We start from the raw sequence: 18470 nt of genomic DNA, 5'->3' as shown, positions 1-18470 counted from the left end.
GGGATCCAACATTCTCCTGTCAATGGCTGTTCAGCAGCGACTTGTAATTTTGGAGTTCTCGCAGAAGATGAGCACGTGTCCTTCTACTCCACCATCTTGGTGAGGTTCATGTGAAACAGTGGTTTTCAAAGTTTATTGTACATCCAAGTTACTTGGAGGACTTGTTAAAGCACAGAAGGCTCCCCTCTACCCCCAGGGTTTCTGATTCAGTGTTAGTTGCTCAGTCGTGTCCCTCTTTGCAACCCCCATGGACTGTACCTTGCCACGCTTCTCTGTCCATGGGATTCTCTAGGCAAGAATCCTGGAATGGGTTGCCATTCCCTTCTCCAGGGGACCTTCCCAACCCAGGGTTGGAACCTGGGTCTCCTGCATGACAGGCAGATTCTTTACCATCTGAGCCACTGGGGAAGCCCAGCACATCTGGGCTGTTAGAAATGTTGGCATTTTTAACAAAGATGCTGTCAAAGCTGATGCTGATGCTGCTGGTTCTGGGGACACTTGAAGAACCAACTAAGCCTGCACCACAACTAAAGAATTCTTGCACTGCAACAAAAGATCCACAAAAACTAAGCTAGAGAAAGAATGTTCCAGGAAGAGGAAACAGCAAGTGCAAAGGTCCTGAGGCATGATGTGTTTTATCATGTTTGAGGAATAGCAAGGAAGTCAGTGTGGCTGAAAAGAGGAGTCAAGGAAGAGGAGAGGGTCCAAGGAGGTCAGAAGAGATACCAGAAGCTGGACCACATCGGACTTTCGTAGCTGCTAAAAGCTTTGTGGTTGTGCTTTGAGTAAGACAGGGCGGGGGGCTGGGTAGAGGAGTTCTATGATCCAACATAGATTTTAAAAAGATGATTTGTTGGCTGAAACTAAACTATAGGGGTTAAAGGTGAAAGTAGGGGAATCGGTGAGGAGACACCTGTAATTGGGGCAGGAGGTAATGGTGATTTGGATTCTGGATGTATGTTGAATGCAGACCAACGGGGTTTGTGAGGGATTGAATGAGGGGAGTGAGAGAGAGAGAAGACAAGGGTGAGGCCGAAGTTTTTGACCTGAGCAAGTAGATGGATGGAACTGCTATTGCTGAGCTGGGTAATACTCCAGGAAGAGCAAATTTGCACAAAATTAAGAGTTCTTTATTGGACATGTTTAGATTGAGGTGTCTACTAGAAATCCAAGTGGAGTTGTCAAAGGGACAGTTAGATCTCTAAGTCAGGAGATCAGAAGCAAGATGAGGGCTAGAGTTACCACTTTGGAAGTCATCAGCAAAGCGAGAATTTAAAGCTTGAGGCTGGGTGAAATCAACAAAGGAGTGAGTTTTGGTATGGAAGAGTTAGACTAGATAATCTCCTGATGTTGGGGGGCCCAGATCCCTTATGTAGGCTGGCAGAACCTGACCAGTGGACAGCAAGGGAATTTCACAGGGCTCCCATGCCCAGTTCAACTCCACCTACTTCTTAATGCCAACTATGTGTAAGACAAAATCCTTGGCACTATTGAAGATACAGAAATGAGAAGTTCAATCCAGCACACATCTATTACCCACTACTTTATTCTGGGCACTGCTGGGGATGTAAAGATAAGTAATTGAGTTAAATCCACAAATGTTTATTAGCAACCATTATATACAAGGCCTTCAGTGTACTTGGGTCTGTAGGGGTTTCAAAGATGAGTCACCCAAATAAGCAAACATTTATTAGTACCTGCTGCTGCTGCTGCTAAGTTGCTTCAGTCGTGTCTGACTCTGTGTGACCCCATAGACGGCAGCCCACCAGGCTCCCCTGTCCCTGGGATTCTTCAGGCAAGAACACTGGAGTGGGTTGCCATTTCCTTCTCCAGTGCGTGAAAGTGAAGTCACTCAATCATGTCCAACTCTTAGGGACCCCATGGACTGCAGCCCACCAGGCTCCTCCATCCATGGGATTTTCCAGGCAAGAGTATGGGAGTGGGGTGCCATTGCCTTCTCCGTTATTAGTACCTACTTTATATATATACATACATATATATACGTATGTATGTATATATATATATCCCGAATAGGATAGAAAAATAAGCAGTTGCTTTAATTCAGTAAATACATAATAGTTCCTACTATGTATGTGGTCCTTCGCTAGGTGTGTGAGGATGCAAAGATAAGCAAGATACTGCCACTGTCCTCAAAGTGTTAGCAGATCAGTTTCATCTCTGGTGCCAACTCTGGTCAACTGGTCATAGGGCTGTGTTGAGAAGGTGTCTGAGGTCTCATTCAGGCTTAGCAGAAAAGAATGCCACAATCGATTAGTGATGTCTGCTGGGAGCAAAGGAAGGCGACTATGGAGGCACATGTGCCATAGGATTGTCATTGCTGGACCATGAGATGGGGGCTCAGCAGACTGTGGAAATGGACAGGGGCCCTGCCACAGCCGCTTTCCTGTGTATTGCAATCCCTCTGTGAGCAGCATCTTTAATAGATGGAAAAAGACTCTGTTGTAGAACAGTCTGCACTTCTCGGGACATCCACTAAATAATAGCTATCAGCCAACACTGTTTTCACAAAGCTATTTCCCTTTATTCTCACAGTCCTGGGGAATAAGCAGGGAAGGTATTACTGTCCTCATTTTACCAATGAGGAGATAAATGTGGAGAGAGATAAAGTAACTTACCTGAGGTTCCATAGTAAGAGCTGGAGCCAGAACTGGACCCAGATCCCGGATCCAGAACCTAAGCTACTTGCCTCAGTGGGCATGAGAAACAGTCACAACCATCTCTTTAGTGTGCACAGGACTTTAGAGCTTACAAAGCCCTTTCACACCCCTAATCTCATTTCATCCTCCCAGGAACTCTCTTGGGTTAAGTGTAGATACCCTCATTTTACAGCTGAGGAAACTGAGGCCCGAGAGGGGAGGGAGAAATAAAATCGCGAGGACATACTATCTGATTGCCAGGGCCCGTGCTTGAGAGGACGGTGGCAGAGAGGAGAGGAGGAAGGCAGGGGGCAGTGTGCTCCCAGAGGTCCTGTTTGGGGAGGGCAGAGCAGGCTGGTAGCCTCTGACTGTCCCACCTGCTGCTGGAGAGAGTGTGGCTCAACAGCCCTCAGGCCCAAGCCAGGAATCAATTGCTGGCCTCTGCAGAGACACATTCTAAAGATGTTTTTAATTAAAGTCCAGGAAGATCTATATGTGCAATATCGCCTTGCCTAGCAACGGCACTGGCTCTCACCACCCAGGATAGGGAGAAAAGGGGCAGGAGGTTTCTGGTGGAGAGAGGTGGCAGAGAGGAGCACAGGCCCTGGCTTCACTTTGTTCTCTGTCTTTTCCATCAACAAATCCCTCAGCAAACACAAGCAGCCCCTCTCTGCCAGGCCCAGTGCCCACGTGTCAGTGAGTACAAAGGTAACAAATGTGGCATCCTACCCTCCGGGGTCTAGCACATAGTAGGTGCTCTGTATATCTTGGGTGACCGAATAGAACGGAATCATAAGCCAAAAATGTTTGCTTTCTGCAACTGGCCGAGGGATGCTACTGCAGAAACTTAGAATGTTGCTGCCCCGAATAAACGAGGTGACCAGACTACTCCACAGAGAGTCCCATTTAAGTGGGGAGAGGATGGAAGAGTCAATGGGACTCGATTTGAAACAAAAGAAGAATCCCCTTTCTTAGGGGGATAGATGAGATACACACACACACTCAAGTGTTGCCTGCCTGGGTGAGTCCTTGGCAACCTCTTTCTGTGCCCATCTCTGTCTCTCTCTCGATATATATATATGTATGTATATCTGCCTCTTTGACCCTCGTCTCTCTAGCTCTATTCTCATTTCTCCCTATGTATCTGGGTACCTCTGTTTTTGTCACTTTCTCTCTGTCCATCTGTCTGCATCTCTGTGTCTTGTTTCTCAGCCTCTGACCCACTTTCTTACCCCATCTCTGTATGCCGCCTTCTCTGTCCCTTGTCTCTTGACCTGCTTCCTGCCCCTCTATCTTCTGACCCCCCTTTCCATGCAACCACTTTCCTGCGTCTCCTGTGTATCATTCATCTATATTAGGCTGCCCTGATTGGGCAGCTGGAAGCGGAGTTGATGCCAGTGCAGTGAGCCGGCATTGTAAGTGATGAGCAAAGAGGGAGTTGATAGGGGCGGGGGGGCGGAGGTAAGAGAGGGGTTTGAGAAGGGACTTGTTTCCTGTGTAATCTGATTGTTCCCAGAGACTCGACAAGTGGTTTTTAATTTTTAATAGAAAGCATTCCACGCAGTTCTAGCAGCAGCAGGGGGTGGGACTCATTTTTCATAAATGTTTGAGAAGCTAAATGTGAGCCAAGGGTTTCCCCAGGCCCAGCAGGGTAGCAGAGGGAGGTAGGGAAGAAACAGGATGATAATAATTACAAACATCTTCACAATAACGACACTTGGTCACCTCGATTGAGGACTCCGTTCTTTTCCAAAGCGTTTTATCTCTTTCATCTCATCAAGGGGTCTCCCTCACCCAGGATACGGAAGCATAAAGTGTTATCTCCATTTTACAGAAGGGGAGCTGAGGCCCAGTCAGGTTCGGTAGTTGTCCCATAGCCACACAGAGAGCCAAGGACAGGGCTGGAATGAGAATTTGTCTTCAACCCCGGACCTCCACTCCACATGGCACCACATTCTCCCTGAGCAGCTTGGGGTTCTGGGGCCCATGTCTGGGCCTCAGTTGGATTTCATAAACAGCAACGGTTAAAGGGAGAAGAGAAAGTGTTCTGATCTGGGAGCCAGAGCATAGATTCTAGTTCTGGACCCATGATAAACCATGTCAGAGCCACCCAGATAAACTAGAAATGAAGGGTGTGCAAGCCCCCTCCCTCCTGATACTGGTGCCTGGGAGTCTCCCACTCACAAGCAAAGACACAGCCCCAGAGATCTTCTGACCATATAGAGAAAAGAGAAAGGAATAAACTCTTATTGAGCACTTACTAAATGCTTGGCTTTACCAGCCTCTTAAATCCATCATCTCTAATCCCCATAACATCTCTGAGAGGCAGAGTGTGACCCTCTGACTTCGAGGAAAACTGTGAGGAAAAAGGTCAGACAAGGGAAAGACTTGATTGAGGGCACAGAGTGAGGAAGTGGTGGGATTTGAACCCAGGACTCTCTGATGCCGAAGTCCCATGTCTCCATGAAGTTGTGAGGGGCATCTCTTTGTAGGAGTGTCCAACTTCTCATGCTGATTTGGTGGCTTGTGTCATACTTGCTGCTTCCTTTTGTTTGTCGGTCTCAGTGCAGGCACAGCGAGTCCAGGAGGGTGACATGCTGGCTACGGAGATGTGGGTTGGAATCTTTTCCTACCACTTACTAGTGACTTCACCTGGGGAAACGCACTGAGTCTCTCTGTGACTCTGTTTCCTCATCAGTTCAATCCGGGGTTGCATCTAGGGCATCAGTTCTCAGTCTGGGATGCACTTTAGAATCACTGTTGGGGCTTTTAAAATACCCTTGCCTGTGCTCCACCCCCAAGGGAGTGCTATTGAATTAATCTGGGTTGGGGCTCAACATCAGTTTTATTTTAAAGCTCCTAAGAGATTCTAATGTGCAGCCAAATTGAGAACCACTGGTTTCTGTGCCCCTCAAGGAGCAGCCTTTCCATATCCAACATTCTACATGGAGCCCTGGAGTTCTGCGATCCTGTTTATGCAAGAATTCTTTGGGCAATCCTTCCTACGTCAGTCTGGAATTAGGCCCTTAATCTCATATAGCAGAAGGGCTAGGGGCAGCACCACGGACAGCGAATGGCTCAACCTAGCCAATTGAAGCCCTGCTTCTGAAAGTCTGCTGCTGCTGCTGCTGCTGCTAAATCGTTTCAGTCGTGTCCGACTCTGTGCGACCCCAGAGATGGCAGCCCACCAGGCTCCCCCGTCCCTGGGATTCTCCAGGCAAGAACACTAGAGTGGGTTGCCATTTCCTTCTCCAATGCGTGAAAGTGAAAAGTGAAAGTGAAGTCGCTCAGTTGTGTCCGACTCTCCGAGACCCCATGGACTGCAGCCTACCAGGCTCCTCCGCCCATGAGATTTTCCAGGCAAGAGCACTGGAGTGGGTTGCCATTGCTTTCTCTGTCTGAAAGTCTGGGCTTGAACTAAATACCAGGGAGGGAGAATCCTGAATCCAGTTCCTTACTCTCCTCCTGCTCTTTCTTTCTCTCCTTTCTTTGACTCTTCTCTCACTTGCCTGTCTACTTCTGCTCCTATTGATCCCCACCCTACTACCTTATAAGGCAAGATACATGTGTGTTTTGACATCAGATTGACCTGGGTTTGAATCTTGCCTCTCCTATTTCCTTGCCAGATGAATTTAGCCAGGCACTGTCCCAGCTGTTAAACAAGGAAATCTATTTGAGTTCTTACAATGGTCCTGAGTACCCCTATTTCACAGATGATGAAGTTGAGACAAAAGGGGTTCTTTATTAAACTTCACTCAGCCTCTATTTCCTTACCTGCAAAGTAGAAATCTTAATAGAGCTTACTTCAAGACTCTATTATGTGAATTCCATGAGATACTATGCATAAAAAGCTTATTATAACATGTAGTGCAAGGTAGTTATTTAATAAACCTAATCCATCATTATCATTGAAGACATTTATGTAATAATGGGTTTCATTATTATTCATTATTAATTTATCTTGCCACCCTTTGCTGTGCATAACAGTTTCCTCATCTGTAAAATGGAAATGATGCAGGAGTAGACTGAAGTTGGCTTGTATCAGCTCATGAGAGCCAAATATTGATTTTCAGGAGTTTCATAAGCCACTTGATATCACATTGGTAGTTTGAAATTGGCCATGGTGAGAGTATTTACACCATAGAAATCAGCAAACCCTACAAAGCAGGGCATTTATCCCCACCCCTCCATCCCCCAGAGCCAATGGTTAAACATTTGCCAGCATGTCACCGCATCCACCTCATCGAGTTGGCATGAGGACTGAAGGAGAGAAGAGTGTGATGGCACATTGTAAAATGCAATCTGCTAAACTTAGGGGGATGGCACAAAGTGGTCCTACAGCATCCACAAGCCCGGCACCCATTTGTCTGCTGATTCTGGGGAGCTGCTGACTTGTGAAGGAGGTGGGAGGGAGTGTGGGGCCTGGGGAACCAGGGGTGAATCACTGACCCTTCACCATCCCCATGCGTCTGCATTAACTGTAATGGCTGCAATAAAGAACCCCAGATTGGGGAAATGATTCCATCATCGCTGCGGGAGTCCCTAGGATACAGCCAGGGAGAGAGAGAGAGAGCTCAGCCATGTCCCTGGGGAATCACTCAACCCAGCATTGTGTCTTGCCCAGGGGGTGGGGGCAACATGCAGAGGAGAGTGACAGGGAGATCCTCTCTCACAACAGTTACAGCAGCCACTATTTATTGAGCGCCCACCATGAGCCTGATGCTGTATGTATCGTCTCTCATTTCAGTATGTCTGTGAGGGAGGCTTGATTGTGCCATTGTATACAGGCATGCAGTGCCTCCTGAGAAGACAACAACAACCTGCCTTTATTGAGTTCTTAGCATGGGGGTAGGTGCTTTCCTTGCTGCTGAATATGGAAATCTATTTGAATTCTGAAATCGATCCCAGGAGTATGATGGTACTCTCACCCTCATTTCACAAAGGAGGAAATTGAGGCAAAAATGGGGTTCATGACAGTCCCAAGGTCAAACTGCTAAGAGTGGGGGAGTCACTGACTGTGATTCAGTACAGCAGGCCACCATCCAGAGTCACCGTGTGTCTGTGCTGACTCTGGCTTCCAGAGGACTTTGACCTTAGAGAGTCCTGGGTTCAAGTCCCACCACTTTGTCACTCTGTGTCCCCATTCAGGTCTTTTCCCCTGTTTGACCTCTCCCCCCCCCCACCACTGTAATTTAGAGAGGTCCACTCTGCCTTTCAGAGATGCTATGAGAATTAGAGATAATGGATTTAAGTGGCTGGTGAAGCTACGCATGCCGTGAGTGCTCAGTAACATCTATTACTCTCTCTTCTCTCTGTTTAAGAGGAGGGGCCTGGGATCAAGCCCTGGCCCTGAATAGAAGACCCCTGGTTACCTAGCATCAAGAGGGAGGGGGCTTGCCCAAACCTCTTCCTCTCAGCTTCTCCAGGCAACTCTGACATGGTTGATGCAGAGCTGGAGCCGCCAAAAGAGAGAGGCGCATTGCAGGGCCGGTTTAGGAGGCTGGGAGGGGGGGACACGGAGAGGGAAATGAGAAATGCAAAAGAGTGAAAAATAAATACATGTGTCTGTCTGGAATGATCGAGGGCCCCAGGCTGGAGGCGGGAGAGGCGGGCGGCAGTCTGGGCTCAGCAGAATTGCTGCAGTAGCACTTCCAGAGCCTCACTCATTAGCCAGGCAGTGAACTGGCTGCACCCCCCAGCATGCCACCCCGCTGGCTCAGAGAGCCCAGCCCACCAGGAGGGCTCTATCTGGAGCCTTAGCAGGGCACCCAGAAGGGGGCATCTCCTTGAAGTGATGCCTGAGTCTCATCCCCCTTGGGTCACATCCCAAGCCTTCATGACTCCCTCTTGGGTCTTATCCCCTCCTCTCTGGAAAGGTTCTGATGGACCACTCAGCTTAGCCCGTCCCCCCATCCAACCCCTCCCCCACCCCTTCCATCATCTGCACCCTGTCCAGCCTCACGTCCCAAGCTCTGCTTTCGTCAAATTGAACATGATGTCAAATTAGAGCCATCTCTGGGACAGGCCGAGAGAAGCTCCCAGTTTAATGAGGCAGCGTCGAAAATCAATAACTTAATTGCTGCTGTTTGATGGACTTTTATCCAATTTATACTCTCCCCAGCAGCCTACGTGCGAAGCATGAGGAAAAGTGTGTGCGTTGGGACTGGGGACTATCTGGGCACCAGGGGGGAGGAGAGAGGAGGGCACCAAGGACCACAGCCAACTACTTCCCAAAGCAAGAGCTGGGTACTGCTGTTCTTTTGCCTGGTGGCCAAGAGACACTAGCTGCTGAGTCTCAGTAAACTTGGTTGTCCTTCTGCATTGACCTCTGCACATGCCCCCTCCATGGTGGGGATGGGAGTATAGAGGGTGGGAGGAAGAAGGCAGAATTTCCTTGAGAAATCAGGACGGGTTGGGATGGGTAGAAAGAGCCCTGCTTTGGGAGTAAAGTGCATGGTTTCCAGTCTCAGCTCTAACTCTGACTGTGATGACCTTCACTGGTGAAATTAACCATTTCCACCACCAGTGAGAGACGGCTCTGAGCCCGTTCATTGTACACTGGGAGTTTAAAATGCGTTCCATCATGAACAAGGACCAGGATTGTCCCCATTTTTCTGGTGAGGAAACTGAGATTCAGAGAGTCTCTCTTCTCTTGCCAGAGTCCTGCGGCTGGGAAAGGAGATTTGAATCCAGATCTGGCTCCATGGTCCTGCTCGTGCTACTGGGAAGGTCCCTAGATCTGGAAGCGGGTTGGGGCTTAATGTGGACAAGGGGACTGTGAAAGGATTGGCTTCAGTGACCTCCAGCCTTAGTCTCCTTTCCCAGCTCCTCGTGGGTGGGGAGAGGTGGAGAGAACGATCACAGCGGCGCCAGCTGACCTCTGTCTCGCTTGTTCCCCAGGCACATCGGTGATGCAGGTGATGGCCTCGGATGCGGATGACCCCACGTATGGCAGCAGCGCTCGACTGGTGTACAGCGTGCTGGATGGCGAGCATCACTTCACCGTGGACCCCAAGACAGGTGAGGGCGGACTAGTCCAAGGGGCGGGCCAGTAAGCGGGGCCGGGGCGGGGCATAAGGGGTGGGGCGGGGCCAGAGAGGCGGATGGACTTCTGTTCTCAGACTCCCAAACAACAGCGCTGAGGTTAGGACAGGATACCGAAACATCTCACTGGATCCAGGAGACCCCAGGGTAGCGGAGATGGAGGGCAGCCAGGTAGGAAGAGACGACAGAGCAGTAGGGGGAAAAATGGAGTGGGAGGCACCTGCAAGACTGGCACGGAAACCAAAAGGCGGGAGGCAACCACTATGAGCCTCCTGAAAAGACGTCAGAGATCTGAACTCCGTGGCCCCTCACCTTGGCCTAGGAACTAAACTGGGCGGACGCGTCCGCAGTCCATACGAGTCGGCCATGGTCATAAGTGTAGCTGGGGGCCGACAGGTAGCAGGGGACGGCAGTGGGCCTGTGCAAGGCACATTTTTGGCAGTTGTGAAACCTCTGTTCAAGTGACAGTTGTTAAGGATCTGATGGGAAGACAGAAGCCAAGACCGTTAGGGAAGGTCTTGGCTCACTGCTCTCCCCAGCACCACCAAGCAATGCTGCAGTACCCCTCCCACTGTCCACTGCTTCACTCACTCAGAGGCTAGAACCTGAGTACATCCCGGGGTGGGGCAGCAGCTTGCCGGAGTGGCACAGAGGACAGAGGAGGAGGCGAACTGGTTCACTCGAGGTCCCACAGCTGGCTGTGGCTGCCAATGCCAAGAGCAGTGCTCTCACTGTCCCTGGGACTGGAGAAGGCAGGGGTTGAGACATCAGACACCACCGAATGCTTATCGAAAGTCACCATGGGGCTCCTAGTCCAGTGGGGGCAGGGCGACAGGCGTCTGCTTGGGCAATTAGGATGCCAGTTTCTCGGAGGCAGTGGTAGCAATCTCCAAAGGATAAAGTGCTGGCCAGACCGAGATGCAGAGAAGGGCATTCCAGGTAGAGGGCATGGTGCAGGCAAAACTGGGAGGAAGAGAACAGCCTGAGGCATAAGGGGAATTGTAAACAACTCAGGACTTGGGAAGAGGCTTGTGGAGAGGGGACGTGGAGAGGCTGGCTGGGGCCTGGCTGCGTCGCGTGCAAGGCAAGCAAAGCACTTGGATTTTATTCTAAGGGCAGTGGGGCGGGAGGGTGTTTGATAGATTTGAGATTGGGATATTGTGTGTATGTGAGTTTGTTTTGTTTAGGGGGAGGGTTCCAGTCTATAATCACATGCTCTTACACATAATATCTGCATTACTTTTCCTCCTTGCAAAACTAATACATTTTAGAAAACATTCAAACATGAAAGAAATGTTTTTAAAAAGAGAGGAAGGAAGAGCACTCTCACCCTCAGAAGCTGCAACCCCAAAGGGAGCCACGTGGTGTGTATATCCTATGAGACCTTGAACTCATTCACTTGAAAAATATTGTTTTTTTTTTAAATAGATAATACATTTCAAAATTCAAAAAGTCCAAATTTGGGAGCTTCCCTGGTGGCTCAGAGGTAGAGAATCTGCCTGCCAATGCAGGAGACACAGGTTTGATCCCTGGTCTGGGAAGATCCCACATGCCACGGAGGGACTAAGCCCATGTACCACAACCCACAACTCCTGAGCCCGTGAGGCTAGAGCCCGTGTTCTGCAACAAGAGAAGCCATGCCAATGCTAAGCCCACATCCCACTAGAGAGTAGCCCCCACTTACTGCAACTAGAGAAAGCCCACACACAGCAACAAAGACCCAGCACAGCCCCCAAAAAAGCCCAAATTTGTATTTAATGGAAATTTTTCACCCCTTCTAGTCCCCCAGATAGCTGGTCTGTATCCCCAAAGCAACCAATGTAATTTTCTTGTGTATCTTTCCAGAGCTATTCTATGCATGTACAAGAAAGTAGGTACATGTATTTGTTTGTTGGGTTTTTTTTTACACAAACGGTAGCTATAAACACACACTATACACACTGCTTGCCTTTTTTGCTTAACAATACATCTTGCAGATTATCCCATATCAGCACATAAAGAGCTTCCTCATTCTTTTATTTAACAGCTGTTGTGGATACACTGAAATTTATTTCACCAGTCCCCTCTTGATGGACACTTACGCTGTTTCCAATCTTTTCCTACAACCAACAATGCTGCAGTGAATAACCTCATACATATATCATTTTGTGCTTGTGTGAGTGTATCTGCAGGATAATTTTCGGGAAGTGGAAAAGCTGGGTCAAAGAGCATGTGCTTTTGGAATCAGGATAGATAATGCCCAAATGTACCAGATTACACTTGCGAAGAGCCGCCTAGGAGAGAGCTTGTTTCCCTTCCCCCTTGCCAACCTTGTGGGTTCATTGATGACTTTAAAGCAGGAAAGTGACATGCTCAGGTTTTCATTTTAACAAGATCCCTCGGGCTGCCCTTGTATAGCATGGCTCAGAAGCAAGCACTGAATTCAGGGACACCCAGGAGCCTGGGGTGCCAGCAGAGAGCCCCGAAAGACAAAAGTCAAAGCTTGCGCCCTTTCTCGGCACCCACCCAGACTCCTTAACTTGCTTCTTCTTGTTGGGGGCCGGAGATGATTCGGGATTGCTAGGGAAGATTCATGGAGATGCTAAAGAGGGAGAATGAGGGGTGACAGTGAGATCCTGCAAAGGGCAAACCTTGGAGACCTGGGTGAATGCACAGGACTAGATTAAGGAAGGGATCTGGGGTTTCCTAACATCGGCACCTGGGATGGAAAGGGGCACCATCTACAAAAACAAAAGGATGGGTGTGGCTTAAGAAAACTGTCGCGGGGCAGAGGAATTACTGAGTATGCTTCAGGATCTGGTGCAGAGCTATTTAATTCGATTTTAACTCCATTGGCTTTAAGATGCGAGGAGGGAAGAATCGTCTAGAATGGGCCATCTGAAATATGGGCGTAAAGCTCCAAGAATGCTTGGGACTCTTTGAGCTTTGGCTTCCCTGTGTGCACAAGAGAGATAATAATACTCATCTCACGTGATTGCTGGGAGGGTCCAGTAGGAGAATTCATTCATTCATTCACCAGCTCTTTATTGAACGCCTGTACATGTCCTGCTGTCTCCAGGCCCTAGGAGTGCAGCAATAGACAAACCCGAGACCCTACCCTCACGGAGCTTTTAAGTAGGAAATACAGAAACAAGCACATAAACATGCAACATGATACTGAGTAGCAATGAGTGCTAGGAAGACACCTAAGCAGGATAAGAGAGTAGACTTCGATGAGGAAATCAGGACAGACCTTTCTGGGGAGGTGACACTGGGGCTGAGCCCTGAATGAAAGTGAGGGGGTCGGCCACCCGGTATCTAGGACAGAAGATGCAGGCCAGGGAGCAATGAGGGTGTGACGGGCTCAGTGCAACCCCTGGGGATGATGATGATGCAACCTTCATGCCTTCATCAGCTTTAAGGTGGGAAGGAAAAGGCAGGCCAGAGAAATAAGGGCAGGGCCAGGACCGAGTCTGGGAGGGGACCGGGGGGGGGAGATGAAGCATCAGACTCCAAGAGAATGAAGAGGATGGCCAGATTCTAAGAAAGAGCATCCCCCGCTGCAGAGAGCCGGGAGGAAGGTGGCAAGTAGGAGACCGTGGAGCCTGGGTGGGCAGGAACGCTTCTCAAGAAGCTCGAAAGTGGGCACAGGACAAGGCAAGTGGAGAAACACAAACGGGGTCCTTGTTTTCAGGATCCTTCAGCTTCCATAGTCTGAAAGGGTCTTTGGGGAGGTATTGCCCAGGAAGGACTCGATGTTTCCTCCCCGAGCCTTCGGCCCCAGGGTAGGAGCCGCCCTGGTGCCATTTCCAGCCCCAGCTCCATTTCCCCAGCCAGGAATATTCCGCTGATGCGGGTCTATATTTAGCAGCCGCGGCGAGGTACAGTCTGTTCTTGCTGTGCAGATAGCAGGGAGCAGAGCCGGAACGGGGCCTGAGAGGAAGGTGTGAGAGAAGGGAGGAGGCGGGGCGCCACGAGGCCCGTGCCAGAGGAGAAATTAGCGTGTGTGTTTTAAAGGCCAGGCCTGCCAGCAGACCCCCCACTGGGAAAACAGGGATGGCATTTGCGGGGCTAATGAGGCGTCACTTGGGCTCCAGGGCCCCTTCTGCAGCATTTGGAGGGGACAGCGGGGGCGGGGAGGATAACAGCTGGAACTGGGGGCGTCGGGTGAGGACGAGGCTGTGGGGAGCCAGGGCCAGGTTCTCATTAACAGCCCCCGCCCAGCCACCATCCCAGCAAGAATAGAAAGCCTCTGGCTCTCAGAGACTTCCAGATCTCTGCGGAACGTTCTTAGCTGAGCCAGAAACATTGGCTTCCTGAAGAGGGAATGAAACTCACCCTTGTAAGTGCCAGATCCTGGGGGTCAGGATGATGCACTGGATCTGGTTTCTGCCTTCATGGGCTTTTGCTCCAACAGAGAAGCCAGATACAGACAGACAACTACACCTAGGCTGCGAGAGGCAGGCAGAGGGTCTATGGTTGTAGGTCCGTAAGTCAAAATGTTTATCAAACACCTACTATGTGCTGGACTGTATAGATAAGATGACGAACAAGGCCACTGTGGATCTCGGTGCTTGTGGAACTGATTTATGGGGTCCACAACCCAGGACTTGAGGAGGGGGAATCCTCAAGGCATCTCCAAAATGTGGGACCTGCTGCTGAAGCTTTGTCTCATTTAACCCACATAAGAGCCCTTTCCACTGAGTAGTCCCATTGTACAGAATTGGAAACTGAGGCTCAGAGAGAGTTAAGAACTTGCCCAAGGTCAGATCAGATCAGATCAGATCAGTCGCTCAGTCGTGTCTGACTCTTTGCTACCCCATGAATCGCAGCACACCAGGCCTCCCTGTCCATCACCAACTCCCAGAGTTCACTCAGACTCACGTCCATCGAGTCAGTGATGCCATCCAGCCATCTCATCCTCTGTCGTCCCCTTCTCCTCCTGCCCCCAATCCCTCCCAGCATCAGGGTCTTTTCCAATGAGTCAACTCTTCGCATGAGGTGGCCAAAGTACTGGAGTTTCAGCTTCAGCGTCATTCCTTCCAAAGAAATCCCAGGGCTGATCTCCTTCAGAATGGACTGGTTGGATCTCCTTGCAGTCCAAGACTCTCAAGAGTCTTCTCCAACACCACAGTTCAAAAGCATCAATTCTTCGGCACTCTGCCTTCTTCACAGTCCAACTCTCACATCCATACATGACCACAGGAAAAACCATACCCTTGACTAGACGAACCTTTGTTGGCAAAGTAATGTCTCTGCTTTTGAATATGCTATTTAGGTTGGTCATAACTTTCCTTCCAAGGAGTAAGTGTCTTTTAATTTCATGGCTGCAGTCACCATCTGTAGTGATTTTGGAGCCCAGAAAAATAAAGTCTGACACTGTTTCCACTGTTTCCCCACCTATTTCCCATGAAGTGGTGGGACCAGATGCCATGATCTTCGTTTTCTGAATGTTGAGCTTTAAGCCAACTTTTTCACTCTCCACTTTCACTTTCATCAAGAGGCTTTTGAGTTCCTCTTCACTTTCTGCCATAAGGGTGGTGTCATCTGCATATCTGAGGTTGTTGATATTTCTCCCGGCAATCTTGATTTCAGCTTGTGTTTCTTCCAGTCCAGCGTTTCTCATGATGTACTCTGCATATAAGTTAAATAAACAGGGTGACAATATACAGCCTTGACAAACTCCTTTTCCTATTTGGAACCAGTCTGTTTTTCCATGTCCAGTTCTAACTGTTGCTTCCTGACCTGCATACAGATTTCTCAAGAGGCAGATCAGGTGGTCTGGTATTCCCATCTCTTTCAGAATTTTCCACAATTTATTGTGATCCACACAGTCAAAGGCTTTGGCATAGTCAATAAAGCAGAAATAGATGTTTTTCTGGAATTCTCTTGCTTTTTCCATGATCCAGCGGATGTTGGCAATTTGATCTCTGGTTCCTCTACCTTTTCTAAAACCAGCTTGAACATCAGGAAGTTCACGGTTCACATATTGCTGAAGCCTGGCTTGGAGAATTTTGAGCATTACTTTACTAGCATGTGAGATGAGTGCAATTGTGTGGTAGTTTGAGCATTCTTTGGCATTGCCTTTCTTTGGGATTGGAATGAAAACTGACCTTTTCCAGTCCTGTGGCCACTGCTGAGTTTTCCAAATTTGCTGGCATACTGAGTGCAGCACGTTCACAGCATCATCTTTCAGGATTTGGAATAGCTCAACTGGAATTCCATCACCTCCACTAGCTTTGTTCATAGTGATGCTTTCTAAGGTCCAAGGTCAGATAACATATAAATGGTGGAAAGAGGGCTTGAACCTGTATCTCTCTGACTCTAAAGTCCCTCATTTTTGTGCTACTTCTTATCTGACTCTGTGTAGCCGTGGCACATGATAGCCCCTCAGTAAGGCCCTGATAAATGAGTCAATGAGTGAATTTTCAGAGCCAGATTTTTCTTTAATGATTTTATTTATTCATTTCATTTTGGCTGTGCTGGGTCTTCATTGCTGTGGGCTTTTCTCTGCTTGCGGAGAGTGGTGGCTACTCTCACTGTGGTGCGCAGGCTTCTCATGGCGGTGCTTTCTCTTACTGTGGAGCACGGACTCTAGGGTGCACAGGCTTCAGCAGTTGCAACTCACAGGCTTAGTTGCTCCTCAGCCTGTGGGATCTTCCCGTACCAGGGATCGAACCCGTGTCTCCTGCATTGGCAGGCAGATTCCTTACCACTAAGCCACCAAGGAAATCCAGAACCAGATGGTTTAAGAGCTAATTTGAGAATTTTGCTTCAGACTCTCAGGTGGATACCAGCTTCCAGGATGCTTCTCCCCACGTTGGGGGTAGAATGGGGTGTGGAAGAGAGCAGATGGCAAAATACGCCATCAAGTCCTCCCATCCTTGAATTGGCCTCCTAGTAAAGTAACTTCAGCTCTTCCCATCGAGGGGGGAGGAGGAGTCTATTTCCCTGCCCCTTGAATCTGGGCCACCTTACAGCTTGCCTTGGCCAGTGGAATGTAGTGATGTTCTGCAGATTCCTAGGTTAGGTCTTAAGAGACCTTGCAGCTTTCATGCTTCTCTCCTGGAACATGGTCCTGAGATCACGGTTTAAGGAAATCAGCCCAGCCCACAGGAGGATGAGAGAAGGCCTGGTGAACAGCCAGGATCAACTGCCCAGCATGTATCAATACATGAGGCCATCTTGGACCTTCCAGCCAGATGGCCTCCAGTGAAATGCAGCTACAGGAGTGAGCCCAGAAGAGGAACGGGCTGGGGAATCTTGATTTCTCTGTTAGCTATCTACCGCTATGTGACAAACTGTCCCCAAACACGGTGGCTTAAAACAGCAACAATTTATTATTTGTCACGATTCTGTGGGTTGGCTGGGCAGTTATTTTGCTGGGGTCACTCACATTGCAACGGTCAGCTGGCAGGTCAGCTAGGACAGCTGTGGCCTTTCATCTTGGGTTTCTTCACGGTGCAGTGGTCTCAGGGTTCCAAGGAGACAAGCCCTGGCACACAAGGGTTTATCAAGTATCTCTGCTTCTGTCACACTTGCTGATGTCCCGTTGGCCAAAGCAAGTCCTATGGCCGAGGCTGGAGTCAGCATGGGAGAGGCTGACCCAAGGCATGGATCCCAGCAGGCGTGGTTCCTCAGGAGCTATCACCATAGCAACCTGTCATTGGGTGTGGCCCAGGGGGACAGGGTCCAGAGGCCGCATGGCTTCAGGGTACCCACCTCCTAGTTGTCCAGAGAGGACACCTGCTCACACACTCAGCACAGCTTCATGACCCATTTCTAGGGATGAAGACTTAAGTGTCCCCAGTTCCTCTGCAGTCAGAAGTGACAGGGCAGCGAGGAGGCCAGTCACACAAGCGTGGCACATCACCCACAGCATAGATCTCAGTCAGACCCCTGCTCCCAGCCCCACTCAGAGCCGGGGCTGCTGAGCTTTTGGTTCACAAGCTCAGCCATGCACAGTGGCCCCATCACCAGACTCCACATCTTTGAGATCCTAGACATAAATGACAAAGCTTAGCCCATAGATTTCCTTGGTGGCTCAGATGGTAAAGCGTCTGCCTACAATGTGGGAGACCTGGGTTCATTCCCTGGGTTGGGAAGATCTCCTGGAGAAGGAAATGGCAACCCACTCCAGTATCCTTTTTTTTTTTTAATTGGAGGCTAATTACTTTACAATATTGTGATTTTTGCCATACATTCACATGAATCAGCATGGGTGTACATGTGTTCCCCATCCTGAACCCCCCTCCCACCTCCTTCCCCCTCCCATCTCTCAGGGTCATCCCAGTGCACCAGCCCTGAGCACCCTGTCTCATGCATAGAACCTGGACTGGTGATCTATTTCACATCTGATAATATACATGTTTCAATGCTATTTTCTCAAATCATCCCATCCTCACCTTCTCCCACAGAGTCCAAAAGTCTGTTCTTTACATCTGTGTCTCTTTTGCTGTCACACATATAGTGTCATTGCTACCATCTTTCTAAATACCATATATATGCATTAATATACTGTATTGGTGTTTTTCATTCTGACTTATTTCACTCTGAATAATAGGCTCCAGTTTCATCCACCTCATTAGAACTGATTCAAATGTATTCTTTTTAATGGCTGAGTAATACTCCATTGTGTATATGTACCACAGCTTTCTTATCCATTTGTCCGCCGATGGACATCTAGGTTGCTTCCATGTCCTGGCTATTGTAAACAGTGCTGAGATGAACATTGGGGTACATGTGTCTCTTTCAATTCTGGTTTCCTCGGTGTGTATGCCCAGCAGTGGG

At 49.1% G+C, this 18470-nt stretch overlaps 1 protein-coding gene across 1 annotated transcript in view; it reads left to right on the top strand.

Annotated features, from left to right (window-relative positions):
* The window catches only part of CDH22 (cadherin 22, type 2), a 104673-nt gene that overhangs the window by 39152 nt on the left and 47051 nt on the right, over positions 1–18470 (top strand). Inside the window, 1 exon segment of the mRNA XM_010835113.1 lies at positions 9558–9677. Coding sequence (XP_010833415.1) covers positions 9558–9677 — 120 coding nt within the window.

Source organism: Bison bison, unplaced genomic scaffold (genome assembly GCF_000754665.1).
Source record: "Bison bison bison isolate TAMUID 2011002044 unplaced genomic scaffold, Bison_UMD1.0 scf7180017864038, whole genome shotgun sequence".
Taxonomy (NCBI): Eukaryota; Metazoa; Chordata; class Mammalia; order Artiodactyla; family Bovidae; genus Bison; species Bison bison.
Note: the sequence above shows the minus strand (reverse complement) of the source record. Positions and strands in the feature narration are given on the sequence as shown.